General features: G+C 42.7%; 1 protein-coding gene across 4 annotated transcripts in view; it reads right to left on the reverse strand.

Annotated features, from left to right (window-relative positions):
- LOC136837221 (protein GUCD1) overlaps positions 1–18,067 on the reverse strand; it is a 147,183-nt gene that overhangs the window by 33,289 nt on the left and 95,827 nt on the right. For all 4 annotated transcript variants that reach the window (XM_067101901.1, XM_067101902.1, XM_067101903.1 and 1 more), the window contains exon 3: positions 10,322–10,448. In XM_067101901.1, coding sequence (XP_066958002.1) covers positions 10,322–10,448 — 127 coding nt within the window. The remainder of the gene's footprint in view (positions 1–10,321; positions 10,449–18,067) is intronic.

The raw sequence follows: 18,067 nt of genomic DNA on the forward strand, positions 1-18,067 counted from the left end.
GACAAGGTCTCCTCCATCCCAGTTTTAAAGGCGAGACTGCGGCCTTGGTCACAGTCAGCGGCCTGTCCAAAAACAGTTCGCTTCAGTTTCCTCCTCCGAGCTGGTAGTTCACACGGGCGCCTCATTAAAGCGGCTGGGGAGGGTATTAAACCAAAACAAAAGTACAAGGAGCGTGGTCACCACAATGTTTCCAGCGGTTCCCTTATAAACACCTTGGAAGCTATGGCGGTATTTTCTAACCTTAAAAGAAAAATCCGCCCCAGCTGATTCATATCAGGCTGGTGTTGGTTAGCGCCGTGGTAGTTCATTTCTGCATCAACAGGGGCGGCTCAAATCAGGTCGGAAGTAAACCAGGTTATGGTAGCTATTTTCTCCCTGGCGAACAAGCACAGCTGGCATCTGTCAGCTACACCAACCTAGCGAGAGTGCGGGCGTGGTGGTAGTTCCCTGTCAGGACCACTCCGTTGGAAGCGGAGTGGTCTCTGAGCGAGTCTTTCAATTGGATTTGCCGCCCGGGTTCCGGGTCTCCAAGTGGATCATTGCGCGACGAGGAGCAGCTTCAAGTAAGTAAGTATACCTTAGTTTTACCAGACCACTGACCTGATTAACAGCTCTCCTAGGGCTGGCCCGAAGGATTAGACTTATTTTACGTGGCTAAGAACCAATTGGTTACTTAGCAACGGGACCTACAGCTTATTGTTTCCCTGTTATGTGGCCCCGAACCTGGATCCTCAGGCGTATGCCACGGACGCAATGACCATAGACTGGAACAATTGGGAGAAGATTTATCTATTTCCCCCAATAAATTTGCTGTTGAAAGTACTGCAAAAACTCAGGTCATTCAAGGTCAACTAGCCCTGAGTAGCCCGTGCTGGCCAGAGCAATTGGTTCCCTCTTCTTCAGGAACTTGGGTTCTTAGTCTTGATTCCCAATCCCCAAACAGCCCAAACAGTACAAACAAAGACTGTGTCAACTTCCTCAAAAAATTCAGATACCTAGTTTTATGGACTTTATAAAGTTCGCAGCTCAAAGGGGAGCAAACATTGACCCCGTTAACACTCTGTTTTTAGAATCAGACAAGAGAGATTCTACTCTCAGACAATATGACTCAGCAGTCAGAAATTAGCTCCTTTTTGAAGACATCTGAAGCCAACCATGACTACTAACCTAGCAGTTACCTTCTTTAGATCATTGTTTGAAAAGGCCTTGCCCAGCCACTATTACCACAGCTAAGTCAGCCCGGAAGAAGGTATTCTTATATGGTTTTAAAATTGTGCCACAGATTCTTACTTTTCATCTATTCCTAGAGCATGCATTTCGTCTGAGACCAGTATCAAGCACATTCCTGTTATGTGGTTTTCCTACTCCAATGATATGCTTAAGTTAGCATCCGAGATTGACAACTCTCAATGCACTTATTTGGATCTGTTAAGGAAAACTTTATTTCTGATTAGCTTGGCTTCAGGTGCCAGAATTTCAGAGCTGTCGGCTCTCTCTAGAGGTGATGATTTTGTTAGTTTCCTCCCGTCCAGAGAAGCCCTCCTTTCTCCTGATCATAGATTTTTAGCTAAAAATGAGGACCCTCAAGACAGGTGGTCTCCTTGGAAGGTGTGCCCTTCAGGACCAGTCCTTATGCCCAGTCTATACCTTAAAGTCTTACCTTTTAGAACTCCTCAGTATAAGTCGGTCCTCTTTTATCAGGGAGAAAGGTGGAACTCCTATCGTTAAGTACAATAAGGCAACAAATTCTGTATTTCATTAAACAAGCTAACCGGATTCAGTTCCCTAGGTTCATGATATTCGCGCAGTAGACTTCTGCACTTCCACTAAGTACTTTCATAATATGGATTTTCAGAACTTAGCAAATATACGGGTTGGAAATCACCTCTAGTGTTTAAACGCCATTATTTAAAATCACTCGAAGCCCTGAAATTTTCTACAGTGGCTGTGGGGAGTGTCATTTCCCCACCTTAATTACCCATTACCCTTTATCCTTTCCCCCGCCAGCCTGCCTCATTTACTTCTCTGCCTGCCTTCTGGATGATCATGCCTCCTGCCTCCTCATATTGATATTATTATTGTCTTTTATTATATTTTGGGGACTGTATTTGACATGCTGTGATTTTGGTTGTCTTAGAGGGTACTGGGCTGTTTTTATTTTGCTCCATGTACCTCATATATTTTCTCATGTTGTAGATGTCTCTCTTATGTTTAGTTATAAGTTCATATTTACTCCTTAATCTTAAGTATTTTTGAATGTATTTTGCCTTATAGTCTTAAGTATTTTTGATGTATTTTACCTGCCATATTGTTTGGTGTATTGACTTTCTACTCTATTTTTAAGGTCGTATTACTGTATTTTCATGTTAATATTCAATTTTTCATGAGATATCCTCATTAAATCCATTTCCATAGCTTGTGTTTTTCTTCAGATTACCTTTTGTTTCCTTGTAGTTTGCAGTCTTGGCATGATTCTCTATCACTATTTCACCGGCTGACACGGGGCTGGACTCAGAAAAGGGATTTTGACAAAGGAAAAATCTATTTCTGAGGAAGGCCCGATGTCCTGTTTCCCTCAAGTGGCTAGCTCCCCTACTTGCACATGCCAAGCCTGGGGTGGTGCTAGTCTGGAATGAGTAGATGGCGCTGAATTGTGCTTGATCTGGCGGGGCGCCTGTCGTGGGGGCTGTAGCAACTCACCGCTCTCTTCCGGGGTTTTGACTTAGGGATGTCCTATCGAGTGTAGCTCTGTGGTTGTGATCCTTTCACTCACCCTTGGTTATACCGACGTCTTCCTTAGGGAAGACGCTCGATCTGGGGGTAGTAACCCCAGCATTCCTGAAAGCTCTTTTTTCTCTGGTATATCTAGCAATTTATACCTAGAAATTCGTGTTAGTATGGAATTTCACCGGATGACACGGGCCTTCCTCAGAAATAGATTTTTCCTTTGTCAAAATCCCTTTTTCATAGTTCAAACACAAAAAAAAACCTTTAAAATTGCTTATACCCGAGTATTTTAATAGTTTTATCACAAAAAATGCATTTAGTCACGACAATGATATGAAAATACAGTAATTAGTGGATATTTCCCTATGAAGAATACCGCGAATAAGCGAATTTTTCTTAAAGAATGTGTATATACGTCCCACAAAAAATCTGCGAATAGGTGAAGCCGTGACTCCGGAACTGCGAATGGGCGGGGGTCCACTGTGTACCCTAGCACAAACAAACCACACTCTCTACAAGGGCTGAGAATAATTTTAGTACCCCTCATTTAAAAGGAAAATCCACACTCCTTTCCTAGGTCATATGATATTAGGAAAGTAAGTACGTCGTTGGCCTTCTTCAGAAATGTCTCTTTCGACGAAGTCTCTGAATGTACAGGGTGCTCATCAGAGGCAAGAGCTCAAACAATTTTGACTTCACTGCATATCAGTAAGTGGCATGGTTAGTCCTAACCCCATAGGCGCTACAGTGGAAAACCAGGGGTCTTCCTGACGGGTGGGTAAGCTAACTATTGCTGGGGGACGGTGCAACAATACTGCAACCAAACCCAGCATGCTTAGGTAAGTCACTGTAGAATATATCCTAAAACATAAGTTCGTGTTTAGTTTTTTGTTCTTTGTTACCAAAACCTAAGTTTTTTGGGGGGGTTGTTGGGATTAAAATTCGAGAGCTTAAGCCATTTTGTCACCTGTCAATTTCTTTTTAAAGCTCCTTGAGGATGAAACAAGCGACTACGCTATCAAAAAACCTGTTTTGACGTAAGAAAAACCTATTTTTAGTAGTCGCTGTTGAGTCCTCAAAACCCACCCACTTCCCTGATGAAAAGGCATGGGATTTGGGCAAGGGATCATCCTGCATTGACCACCAGAAAGTAATGGCTTCCTTGGTCTCTTTCCAGTCTGTTTGTCAACAATATGGCGGACTGCACATGCACAATAATCACTTCCTCTTCTAGCAGGTTTGACGAAGGAAAGAACTTGGGTACAGCTTCACTGTAAGATAAGGGAAAAAGCCCTCTTATCTTTGAGTCCATTACATACTCCATCATGTGTTACAGTGTTTATCATTACAACACAGTACCTGGCCAAGAGACCAACTAAAAGAGAATTCTTTGATATTAGTTTGGTCACCATGGAGCTCTGACAAACCCATGGAAGGTAACTCCTTGGGGACTCAACACTGGCTACCAAAAATAGGTTTTTCCTAAGTTAAAACCTGTTTTTTTTTTTAAATCTAGTCTACCATGATGATTATTTACCTAACACTGCTAGGTTAGTGCAAAACTACAGACTTCATCTATCCAACATACCAGTCCATATGGAAAATGTGGTTAGATCACCTCCACACTGAGAGCCCAGTTGAAATCTGTTGAAACATTTTTACATTTTATTATACATCTTTTGACATTAAGTGCCTTGCTATTACAACAATCATAGCATACAAGGCAACACTGTCGGAATCCTTGCTTTATGTTTTTGGAATTTATTGTAATGTAGAAATTGTTAATTCCCTTCTCCTGTCTTTCGAGGCCTGCTCCTCCAAGGCTTCTCATTACCTGGTCCCTGAATAAGGTTCTCAGATTCTTGTCATCCCCTCGATTCAGTGGTCCCAATACAACTACAACTAATGTGCTCCAAAAGGCAGTCTTCTCAACCGCTTTGGCATCAGGAGCTCGGATTATCACACTGGGACAATATTTCGTCACTCATAGACCATTTTCATTTGCTGTTGTTTCCTGGCCTATCATTCTTGGCCAAGAATGAGGACCTTTTAGAGGGAAAATCCCCTTTTCTGATGAGGGAACTCAGTATTTCTGATAAAACATTATGCCTGGTTGAAGAACTCATGGTTTACCTTGATGTCACAGCAAACATCCCAGATGGTCTAGTTTTTCCTACACCCTAGCACAAACCACTCTCTCTACAGGAGCTGAGAATTACTGTAGAGTTGAGAATTACTGTAGTGTCCCTCATTAAAAAGGCAGACCCTCATTCCTTTCCTAAGTCGCAAGACATCCAAAAGTTAAACGAATACTGTAGTTAACTTTTTCTTCAGAAGCGTTTCTTTCAAAGAAGTATCGGAGTGTACGAGGTAGTTATCAGAGGCAGTATTCCTGAGCTAGAGAAGGTGCAATAATTCCAAAATTTATCTGCGCTGTTGGGATTTATTTATTAGGAGCTACGCCATTTCATCACCTGTCAATTTCTTTTGTAAGCTCCTCTGATTTACTAATTTTCAAATATTAATGTAAACACAACAAAATATCTTTCAAATGTTTAAGTGAAATTCCTCAATATTGATCTATTATCATAAGAAGATCATCGTAATATATACTGTATAAAAACACTATGTTCACCCCACCCCTCTCTCTCTCCATGATGACACGCTATTGGTTAAAGGAGTTGGAAGTAGCCATTCACAAACCTTGTAGCTCAAATCTTTTTATGTACTGTCGATGGTGTGTGAGTTGTATTTTTGTTCTCTCTCTCTCTCTCTCTCTCTCTCTCTCTCTCTCTCTCTCTCTCTCTCTCTCTCTTATGCATATGTAAACACGTATCTTTTTTTTATAAGATAAATAACTGATTTACTAATTTTCAAATATTAATATTATTGCAAAAGCAGCAAAATATCAATCAAATGTTAAAGAAAAATCCCTCAATATCATCTATCATCATAATATGTACTGTATAAGAAAAGTTATGTTCACCTCCCAACCTCTCTCTCTCTCTCTTACCATCACAATGTGCTATTGGTTGAAGGAGTTGGAAGTAGCCATTCGCAAAGCTTATAGCTCTATGCTTTGGTATGTAATGTCGCTAGCGTGTGTGTTGTATTTCTCTCTCTCTCTCTCTCTCTCTCTCTCTCTCTCTCTCACTGAGATAAGAGAGAGAATTTTTATGTAATATGTATGTTTATTTGTTTTGTATGATAAATAAATGATTTACTAATTTTCAAATATTCATATTAATATAAACACAGCAAAATATCAACTCATTAAGGAAAATATTATAAATTTGGTAAGATTTAACTCAATATTTTGTTTTCCTAATCTTTTTCTGTCTCCGACTTTAGGGGGAGGGGTGAAGGCCTGCGAATCATCTTGACATACTGACATACTGACCGTGAAGGGGGGAACACCTGGGAAAAATTCTCTTTCTCTCTCTCTCTCTTTACGCCAAAGGATACGTAGAGTGTGAGGGATGGATAGATAGACAGATAGATAGATAGGGCTGGAAGTAGGAATCATGCAGCAGGGTATGTTACCTCACTGCTGACTGGCTTGTAGCACGACATGCTATTGGTTGGAAGAGATAGTAGCAACCAATCACACAGCCAGATATTAGCTTTGCTAGTTGCTGATTGGCTTTTAACACCAATGCTTTGTGAGGGAGTGTTCCCTCTTTTTTTATGATTGATTTTAGTTTAATGTTCACTGATACTATACGAGTATATTCTTATGACCTAGTTTTGTTAATTAATCTTTATTTACTTTTGTGCACATACTGTGCTGTCACTAGTGTATTAAATATTTTTAATGTGCAAATGTATTTTTGCTCTCTCTCTCTCTCTCTCTCTCTCTCTCTCTCTCTCTCTCTCTCTCTCTCTCTCTCTCTCTCTCTCTCTCTCTCTCTCTCGGGGTAACTTCACATGTAGCTGTGAGCCATATATTTTGAGGGTATCTTGTAAATGACTTTGAAATTACGTATATTAAATGGTTTTAGGATGATTGTTTAAGGTATATCTGGTGTTTGAACTATTAAAATAGGCAGTTACAAGCATTTTTTGAGGGGGGGGGTCTTTGGTGTTTGAACTATTAAAGCAGGCAGTTAACAAGGGTGGTTGTGGTCCCTAACCCTCGCGATTACTGGGGACCCAGTGTACTGTACATTATCGTCTTCTGAAACTTAACAAGACAAAATTTCCTTTTAGAGACCACCGTTCCGGGTGTAGTAAGCCCTGGGTAGCCACAGAGTCATTGCCAGGCAAAGGCTTGGGAGTCTAATGAAGGCTCAAAGGACAAGAACTTCAGATGGAAGAAGAATGGGCCCCATTGGGGTTCCTCCTCAACATCAGATTATTGCAAAAGTAAAAAAGTACTTCAGGGAGAGGAGGGTGACCCCATTAGGGGCCTCCACAAAAGCAGGTTATTGCACTGGAGAGGTGGGTGGCTCTATCAGGGTCCCCCTCAACATCATGTTATTCCATGGGGAAGCCTCAATATTCTTCGAGGGATCCCTCTAATGCAAAAACAACGTCAGTGTCCCTGGATCTTCTAGATTGTGGTGGAAAAAGTCCAGAGGCAAGGTCCACTTCATGACCAATATAGAAATTTTTATAATAAAATGAGTTTTCTAAATATTTACCTCACTATTATGATAGCTGTAATTCCCACATCAAGCAGGAGGATATAAAAGTGTGAAAACTAAAAAATCAATAGGCCCATTTAGTTTTAACTGTCTACTGACCCATCCCTTTCGGGTGATTCAGGTGTCTACAGTAAACCCTCCGTATTCGCGGGGGGATGCGCACCACAGCCCCCTGCGAATAGTTAAAATCCCTGAATAGCTAACACCCCCCTCTAAAATTGCTTATAACTGCCTATTTAGAAAGTTCAGATACCAAATACATACCTTAAACTAGCATCCTACATCAAATATACATTAAACTATTATCTTATTACAGTCATACCCCGAACTTACACGAGGTTAGGTTCCAGACCCCCTTACACAAGGCGAATTTCCGCATAAGTTTGGCACGGTCTCTAAAAATGCTAATAAATGCTTATTTCTAGAATTTAAACACTAAATATGACCTTAATCATGCTCCCAAAGTATTACACTAACTTTTAAGTGAAATTAAAGTTACTGCAATTTCATTTAAAAGCTAGCTTAATACATTACCCTTAAAAAAAGAAATAAATGGATGACATAAAAATATAGGAGAGTGTGAAGATTAGTATACTATTTCTCTCTTTCCCCATTCCACCAAGCTATTTTTTGAAGTCTTCTCAACCTCATTTTTAAAAACTTCTCTATTCTGTCTCTTTCTCTTTGTTTTGAAATGCTCTATGTCTCTATGTTTTAGAACGGCACATTTACAATTTGTAGACGGTACAGGTAAAATTAAATCAATTTAAAATTGTCTACTGTACAGGTAAAGACATACAGAGAAACAGTAATACGTAGGTTGCGCTAACTACGAATGAGAGAGAGAGAGAGATATAACAGTTGTCCTTACTTAAAAGTGGTGAAATTTTTTTATGAATTATTACACAGAGAAAAGTATACCTTAGTTTAACCAGACCACTGAGCTGATTAACAGCTCTCCTAGGGCTGGCCCGAAGGATTAGACTTATTTTACGTGGCTAAGAACCAATTGGTTACCTAGCAACGGGACCTACAGCTTATTGTGGAATCCGAACCACATTATACTGAGAAATGAATTTCTATCACCAGAAATAAATTCCTCTAATTCTTCATTGGCTGGCCGAAGAATCAAACGCAGGCCCAGCAGAGTGCTAGCCGAGTATGATATCGACCCATCCAATGAGGAACTGCAAAAAACTGAAACATTTCATCTACACTGTCTTCAAAAATATTCCCAAGCATATTTGACTGTGTGTGAATCATATGGCAGACCTAAGAGTAATGAGGATCTTACCCAGTTTGTGCACTGTTGCCATGCCACCTCTGTGTGAGAAGGGTTTAGGGAAACTGGGTACTTGCTATAGGCAAGAGAATGAGCCCTCTTGCTTTGAGTCATTTTATATGCTATCACTGTGTTTATCAAGGCACTACTCTGACCAAGGCCAACTTTAAGGAAATTCCTTGATACTGGTTGGTCTGACTTACGGAACCCTGGGGGGAACATAGCAGTGACTCCTTTAAGGATGACTAGCAGCTACGCTATCAAAAAAAGATCATGAGTTAGTGGCGATGGATGGTTTGGGGAACAAGCAGCTGAATTTTATGTCACTTGGGGACTTCTTACTGTGCTGGACATTTTTGAGTTAGTTGAATTTTCATTAAACAGTTCTGTATGACTGCTACACCTATATTGTACAGTACTCGGTTAAGTTAATTTTATACTGAACATGTTGCAGTGATAATGCATACTGCTGTGGATACAGCATTAGGAAACATAATTCTGTCATAAAAACTAGTTATAATCTTAGAGGAGAGCTACATTCTAGCTGTTTTTAATCAGGCTGTTCCCTCCTGTGTAGACCTATTTTCTGTCTACTGTTAATAGTGAACCAGGATAATCAACACTATCCATACTGAAGCAGTTTTTTTAGGTAATTAGTCTAAGCACATTTATACTGTAAATAAAACCTTAGTGTAAGAATATTTATAACTAAAACCTTAGTGCAAGCATATTTGTAAATAAAATCTTAGGGTAAGCATATCTGTGAATAAAACCTTAGTATAAGTATATTTGTAAGTAAAATTTTACTGTATGATTGTGCATGGTTTTATGCATAGATATACACTAATAAATAAAAGTTTTAAGAACGCAGTTTGCTTCATAAACATCCAAACATCTCCAGAATACACTCTTACTACAAAACAAATGAATCAGATATGTAAAAAAAGAGTAACCTATCCATAAAACATTCAGGCAATAAACTGGAAATGCTCACTAATAGTAGTGAGGTACTGAAAACAGTGCCACACAACAACAAACAACACTGGAGGTTGATAATTCTAATGAATGTAAAATTCACCATTATAATCACTCACACAAGAGGTTGAATAAATGATTCTACATGGGAAAAGAAGTAGTACCCTGAAGAAAAACCTTGGGAACAACAGCACCGCTCCTGACATCACTGCAGGACAATAATAATGCAGTAATTTGTTAGTATATTCCTGAAATTCCAGAGGGCATGTATGTGGTAAGACTACCTTCTTTTGTGGGACTGGCAAAAGACTGGTGATCCTAGGAACATTGTGAATACATTATGCATATACATGATTATTGAGGTTGTGATGAATCACATATAAAATTAATCAGTAAACACCAATGAATTAAACTAATAATAAGGCTGATGAAAGTGTAGTTGCTTTATGACAATGAGGCTAATGAAAGTGGAGTTGTTTTATGACAAGTTTCATATCTGCAATGAAACTGATATGTGAAGTGAATGTGCTCTACACCCAATGCCTACTTTACACACCTTCAAATTCAACCTTTCTTCTCATGGTTAACAACTCTACCCCTGATCAACTGCTTATAACAAACAAAACAGTAGTGCAAATATTGAATGTGCAATTTATACACTGATATTTTTAGTAAAAGTAGATATACTCACTTTACATAAGACATGGTTGTAAAAACTCTCAGAAGAAAATCCAGGGTCAACACCTATTGTAACAGTCACATATCGGTGCTTAATACCAAACCTCTGGAGTAGGTAGGCAAGGTCAATGCTCCATGTACTGAGAAAACAAGTTCAACTATTATTAATTTCAAATAACAAATTAAATATATATATAAAATATATATATATATATATATATATATATATATATATATATATATATATATATATATATATATAAAATATATATAAATATGAACTTATTATAATATATACATGTATATATATATATATATATATATAGGTAAAATGTATGTATGTATTACACCCTATTATACAAGGTCAGATAAGGTCATAACCTCCTTCCAAATCTGTTATAAGATCAATGTCATAACCAACTTATATCTCAAAGATACCATGGTAGCCATGGCCACCTGCTCACTGGGTCAGCACATTCTCTCTCTCTCTCTCTCTCTCTCTCTCTCTCTCTCTCTCTCTCTCTCTCTTTATCCAAGTCACTAACTGAACTAAGGGACAGAAAAAACATGTCTACAAAAATATAATTTATTCAGTAGTCGAACATGGCAAGTAGACTGGAATCAAAATAGGAATGAAATAGGAATATCTGCATCCCAGAATTGTTAACCCAATTAACCAAGTAAAATAATATAATATAACAGTGCTATCAACATCCACCAATTGAGTCTTTATAACAAAAGAGTCAAAATAAGTCAATCACGACCGTAGTCATGATAAGTCACATTCCCCTCCATTCATATTGACCTCTATTCAATAAATCTGAGGAAACAAAGGGAAAAATATAACTTTTAAAAATAGACAGAGAAAAATAAATGCACAAAATTAAAAATGGAAAAATCAAAAATCAATAAACATCAGACATAACAAATAAAAATAAATGGGGAAAAAAATATTCAGCATGGTAACTAATGCAAAGAATCAGTACATGTTAAACAACGATATTAAAAACCATTCAGATTTTTTGAAAATAAAGTTTCAGTCCACCTCACAGGCAGTCACAGAGTCTTCCAGGAAAGCGGATCTGAGCACAAAGGGATCTAATCCTGAAATTAGATCCCGAAATGTCTAACCTGTACTCAAAATGACTTCTTCACACTTTCTATATCTATGAAACACCCATGAAAGCGAATGAACACACACTCTAACTGGAACTAGACGACTTCCGGTAGCATAGCCAATGCATCACCCAGGGCACGATGCCTCCTTGTCTCCATGAGAAGCTAGACTGACGCCAGGCCTTTGTCAGCACTGACTCACTGAATACGTAGGCACTGTTTCCATTTACCTTTTCCAAGAATAACTCCGAGAAAACTGCTTAGCTAAAAAAAAGAAAATGACATTTTTATGATAAAATGATGTTTCATTATACTTACCAAAACACTGTAAAAGCCTTTACGTTACAGTGTTTTGGTAAGTATAATGAAACATCATTTTATCATAAAAATGTCATTTTCATTATAATGACTTACCAAAACACTGTAAAAGCTTTTATCTCTTTAAAATCGACACGTCCAAGATATAAATTTTCAAACTTTGTTTGGAACGCTGATACAATTGGCGGAGAGCCCAACCCCACCGGATGCCGGTGGGGGTAGCGTGGCAGAGAGACATACCCATAAACCCAGGTCAGTTTCATTCTCGGTATACACAATTAGTGAAAACCTGAGATAACGTCTCCCCCTGCGGGGAGGAGGAGGCCTTTACGTTAGTGTTTTGGTAAGTATAATGAAACATCATTTTATCATAAAAATGTCATTTTCATTATAATGACTTACCAAAACACTGTAAAAGCTGATTCCACATTTAAGGTGGAAGGGCAGGGGATGAGATACCAGTTATTGAAAGGTTACACACACAAAAAAAAAAAAAGAAAAGGAACAAACTCTAACCATGGGTATCTTAAGGATCCATACCAACAAAAGGGCAGGAGTCACCATACCTGGTAGATGGGCTTTTGCAGGGAGGTACTGCTGCTGGTTGAAGCTCCATTACCTGCAGAGGCCTTGGGCGTAAGCACTGCTAGCCACTCTGCTCCATAACAACCCAAGCAGTCAGGGAAGTACACCGCTGACTGAGACAACGGGTGACTTCATTTTGCTCTTGCCCTGAGCAATTGGAAAGCAACCAGACTGAAAAAACGGGTCTCACCGCCTAACCTAAAAACAGTTAAATATATACCCCTTCCCTATACCCTCGGCAGCTCAACTAGAATGAAGGGTACTCTAGGTGAACTGAGCACCCCCGGCTTCCCATTAACTCAGCAACCATAAAACCACAGGGGGAAGGAAAGATAAGGAACCTACCCCCCTAGTGTGTTCCCCCTAAAACCAAGCCTGCTACCAATACGGGACCTAACGCAAACAGGTCCTGATACGCAACTTCAACCTCCCTAAGGTAGTGAGATGCAAACACCGACTTCGACCTCCAGAAGGTGCTCTGTGTGATCTGCGAAAGTGACTTATTATGACGAGAGGCCACTGAAGTTGCTATTGAGCGCACTTCGTGAATGTGAGACTTGACTAGGCGTGCGTCCTCTTCGTTGATGTGCCTATGCGCCTCTAAGATGAGTTCCTTGACAAAGAAAGCCAGGGCATTCTTGGATAAAGGTCTGGTTGGATCTTTCACTGAACACCACAGGTTAGAGGAACATCCTCTGATGCTGGCCGTTCTGGCCAAGTAAGTTTTGATAGCTCTAACGGGGCACAAAGAAGCCTCCAATTCTTGAGGGCCAGCCACTTTGGAGAGGTTCTGAATGTTAAAGGACCGAGGCCACGGGTTGGAAGGAGACTCGTTCTTGGCTAGAAAATTCAAGGTGAACGAGCAAACAGCACTACCTTGTGAAAAACCCACTTCCTTGTCAATGGCTTGTATTTCACTAACCCTCTTTGCCGTTGCTAAAGTAACCAGAAAAAGGGATTTCTTAGTGAGGTCTCTAAGAGAAAGACCTTCTAAAGGTTCGTACCTTGGAGACATTAACCACCTCAAAACTACATCTAAATTCCAGGCAAGGGCAGGTTTTGGGGCCTTAGCTGTGTCTAAGGACTTGAGGAGGTCTGACAAGTCTCAGTTATTTGATAGGTCTAACCCCCTATGGTAGAAGACGGAGGACAGCATAGCTCTGTAGCCCTTGATGGTTGATGGCATCAATTTTCTTGAATCCCTCAAGTAAATGAAAAAATCGGCAAGTTGAGTTATAGACGTCGAAGAAGAGGAGATACTATTTTTTCTACACCAGTTCCTGAAGACTGTCCACTTGGACTAGTATAATTTGCTCGAGGAGTCCCTTCTGCACCTCGCAATAGCCTCTGCAGCCTTTCTTGAAAAACCTCAGGCTCTGATGAGCTTCCTGACAGTCTGAAGCCTGTCAGAGCGAGAGTGGACAATCCCTGGTGGAACTTCATTAGGTGGGGTTGTCTGAGAAGCGACTTCTTTTGAGGGAGAAGCCTCGGGAAGTCTATCAGGAGATCTAGCAGGTCCGGGAACCACTCCTTCCTTGGCCAGAACGGGGCAACGAGGATCAGCTCGACCTGCTGATGGAATTTCACTTTGCTTATCACCTGCCTGATGAGCCCGAAAGGAGGGAAGGCATAGGCAAACAGGTTCGTCCAGTCTAGGAGCATGGCGTCCACCAAGTGAGTCAGTGGGTCTGGAACTGGTGAACAGAACACTGGGAGACGATGGTTCTTGGAGGTAGCGAAGAGATCTATTATGGAGTGCCCCACAGATTCCACAGATCTAGGCACACTTGTGGGTGCAGGGTCCACTCCGTGGGGGAGAGTCTGGTTCCGACGGCTGAGTTGGTCCGCCAGGACGTTCAGTTTTCCCTGCACAAACCGAGGAACAGGGCCACCCTGTTGCTGTCCGCCCACAGAAGAAGGTCCTCGCAGCTTTGAACAGGGGCGAAGGAATGGGTACCTCCCTGTTTCGGATGTAGGCTAGAGCCGTCGAGTTGTTGGCGTGAACAGCTACTGCTTGGCCTGAGACGTGGGTCGAAAATTCCTGGAGAGCGAGGTGAATGGCCAACAGTTCCTTGACATTGATGTGGAGCTTCTTCTGTTCATCCGACCAAACTCCTGACGTCCTGAGGTTGGCTAGATGTGCTCCCCACCCAACATTGGACGCGTCTGAAAACATCTGCAGGGATGGTTGTCTTGGGAGGAGATCCAGACCCTCCGAAAGCCTTTCCGGCGACCTCCACCAGAGAAGATGCCCCTTGACGTCATGGGGAATGTTGAAGACCGTGGAGTCCGTTTGGGTCCTTCTGTCCCAAGAGTCCCTGAGGAAAAACTGTAAGGGTCTCATGTGCAGACGGCCTAACCTTACAAATTGCTCCGCTGACGACAGAGTTCCCAGGAGAGCCATCCACTGATGGGCGGAGCAACTGTCCAGGAGAAGAAACTTCTCCACCGTCTGAAGGCAGGAGGAGACCCTTTTGGGAGACAGAAAAGCCCGAAAAGCTAGACTGTCCAGAGTCATCCCCAAATAAAGAATCCTCTGTGAAGGAACTAAGCTCGACTTTTCCGTGTTTATCAGAATCCCCAAGTCCCGAGCTAACCTTAGGGTTCTGTGAAGGTCCTCCATGCAGCGGTCCCTTGATGATGAACGGAGTAGCCAGTCGTCTAGGTACAAGGAGATCCGAACTCCCTCCAGGTGGAGCCAATGACCTATCGGGGCGAGAATCCTGGTGAACACTTGCGGGGCTGTCAACAGGCCGAAGCAGAGGGCCCAGAACTGGTAAACTCTGTCCTTGAAAACAAAGCGAAGATACCTCCTGGAGTCCTGATGTACTGGAATGTGGAAGTAGGCGTCTTCCATGTCGAGGGTCACCATCCAATCCCCCCGAGCTAGTGCCTGAAGAACTGAGCGGTTCGTTTCCATGGAGAACTTGGTTTTCACTAAGTACATATTGAGAGCACTTACGTCGAGAACTGGCCTCCAACCCCCTGATGACTTGGGGACTACAAACAGGCGGTTGTAGAAACCTGGGGTTGACACGTCCTGCACTACCGATGACCGCTTTCCCTAAGAGAGACCGGACTTCTGTCTCTAGGGCCGAAAACTTGACTGAGCCTCTTGAGTATGCTGTCAAGAAAATGGGAGAATTGGAGAGAGGAGGAGGTTGGGCGAACATCAGACGGTAGCCTAGCTGGAGCACTTGCACCACCCACTGATCTGCACCTCTGTCTCTCCATTCCTCCCAAAAGAGGCTGAGTCTGGCCCCCACCGGCACATGGAGGACAGGGATCCTACTTACTGGTATGACGACCTTGTGGCTTTGAGGAGAACTTGTGACCCTGGAGTTGTAGCGGGACCTTGAGTAAGGTTTGGACCTGGAGTTACTGAAACGGATGCCTGTTAAGAGGAGATACCGTCTTGGTCAAAGGAGCGGGAGCAGGCCTCGGTCTGGTGGAAGACATAGACAGGATGTGTGACGACGCCCTCTTATCCATGGCTGACAGGACGTCTTTCACTACTGCTTCTGGGAAGAGGCCCTCCTTGTCAAAGGGTGCGAACATCAAAGCCGTTCTCTGCGAAGAAGTCACAGCCTTAGACAAGAACGAGCACCAAGTTTCCCTCTTCTTCAGAGTGGCCATGGCGAAGAGGGAGGAAATTTCGCCTGCCGCATCATGGATAGCGATATCGGTGCAGGACAGGAACCCCGTGATTTTTTCCAAGACGTCTTCTGCGAGATTAGCCTGCTCCACCTGTTTGAAAACAGCTCCCATTGACCAATCGATAAAGCTAACAATCTCTAAGAGCTTGAAGAGGTTCCTGGAAAAATGTTCTACATCTAGGGCAGAAAAGAAGGTCTTGGCTGCCTCGAATGAAATGCGTCTTGAGGGTCCACAAGGGCCGAAGTCCCCTGTGCTGAAATTGCAGATCCCAGTGAAGGAGAAGCTCCTGTGCTGTAATAATTTTGCCTCCTTTTCGACAGCTTTGAAGGAGGGTACGCAAACGACGACTTACCCGAGGACCTCTTAGCTTCCAACCACGCCTCTACCTCTTTTAATGCTTTCTTGGAGGCGGTGGAGAGTACCAACTTGGGAAGTGAAGTGGCAGGACCTTGTTTTCCCAGACGCAACGTAGAAGTCGGAGAAGAGGGGGCTGTCGGCTGAAAATGTTGCGGGTAAGACTGCAGCAGAAAGCTGAGTAGAGAAGCGTAATGTGAAGAAGGCCCCGATTCACCTGGGCCTTCCTCTTCACCAGAAAGAATCGGTTCCGTGCCCAGACCGTCCAGGAGTTGAGGAGGGACGACTTCTCTATCCTCGGGAATACCAAGGACTTTGCGGACTACCTTTTCTAGCTTCCCTTCCAACAGAATAGACTCCTGAGAGGGCAAGGATGTAGCCAAAGGCGCAGACACTTCGTGTGCAGGAGGAGGAGTAAGAGGGCCGGGCCCTTGCGGCGGAACTTCCTGGAGAGGGCTAGGCCTCTTGACTGCACTAGGGGACCTGGGAGGAAGCGTCTGAAATGTATCTTCTTGATAGGATCCCCATGCTGAGCAACCAGGTATAGGGCTGGTTGTCCTTTTCTTGAAGAGTTTAGTAACCCTAGGGCAGGAATTATCCGAAGAATGCCTCTTTAAGGGCCGAGAGGTCTGATCCCACTTGCGATGACGAGGAGGGGGGGGATCCGAAGAGCTGGAATATGAAGAGACTGAAGATGAACTGCTGCTACTCTCACCTGAAGAGCTTAACCTTAGGTAGTGCCGCTTCGACTGCGACCGCCTTGATGAAGTTTCTGGGGACACCATCCTGCGATGTCGGCGATGGCGAGAAGATCGACGCGTCGATGGATCACTTTCACGTCTCCCTGAAGCTTTTCGACGCTTCGAAGGCGAGTCAAGCTTACTACTTCCGCCACCAGGACTAAGGCTTTCCTGTGCCTTAGAGGACGGGCCTGCTCGTGGGCAATAATTTCTGACCTTTTCGCCAGCGCCGGACTGTCTTCTAGCCTCAGAAGGCGAGCGGGACAGTTGCCTTTGCTCAAAAGATTCAGAAAAACGAGCAGACTCGCCTGAAATGCGATCGCGAACAACCACATTGTTATCACCAACACTGACGTCATCACCGACGCTAACGCCCGGACTACGGTGCGAATGCACTAAACTTAAGACCGACTCCATGAAACCGTTCATTTGCGCTTCTATTTGATTTCTGAAAAGAACGAATTCTGATTTATCAGCCTCGAGGCTGGGCTTGGCTTTAGGGAAAACATACTGGGAAGCTGGTGAAGAAGAGGGGGAATATGAGAGGGGAAAGAGCAGCGGTAGAGGAGGGGGTAGGAGAGTAGGAAGGAACAGCCGGTAGAGGAGGTGACGCCAATGCCACCACCGAAGAAGATGATAGCCTAGCTTCCTTTACGCAAAGGCTTTCCTATCCCTATCCCTAACCAGCTTTATCTGATGGGAACTGTATGTTTGCCAAAACTCCTGACTCCATTCCATACATTCACTGCATGTGTTCTCCTGGGAACACTCTTGACCCCTACATGCTGTACACAAAGAATGGCGATCGTATTTAAGTTTAACTAGTTTGGCGGAGCACAAATTCCCTGCGCAAACTCTGGATCCCGAGAAGCTTGAATCCGACATAGCTACGAAATCCCAGAGCTAGGCTAGCTAGATAAATAAACAGGTAATTGAGTACTTCACCAAGGAGAGACGCCACAACCAAGTGCAAGCAGACAGGGGAACCC

This window comes from Macrobrachium rosenbergii, chromosome 58 (assembly GCF_040412425.1).
Source record: "Macrobrachium rosenbergii isolate ZJJX-2024 chromosome 58, ASM4041242v1, whole genome shotgun sequence".
Taxonomy (NCBI): Eukaryota; Metazoa; Arthropoda; class Malacostraca; order Decapoda; family Palaemonidae; genus Macrobrachium; species Macrobrachium rosenbergii.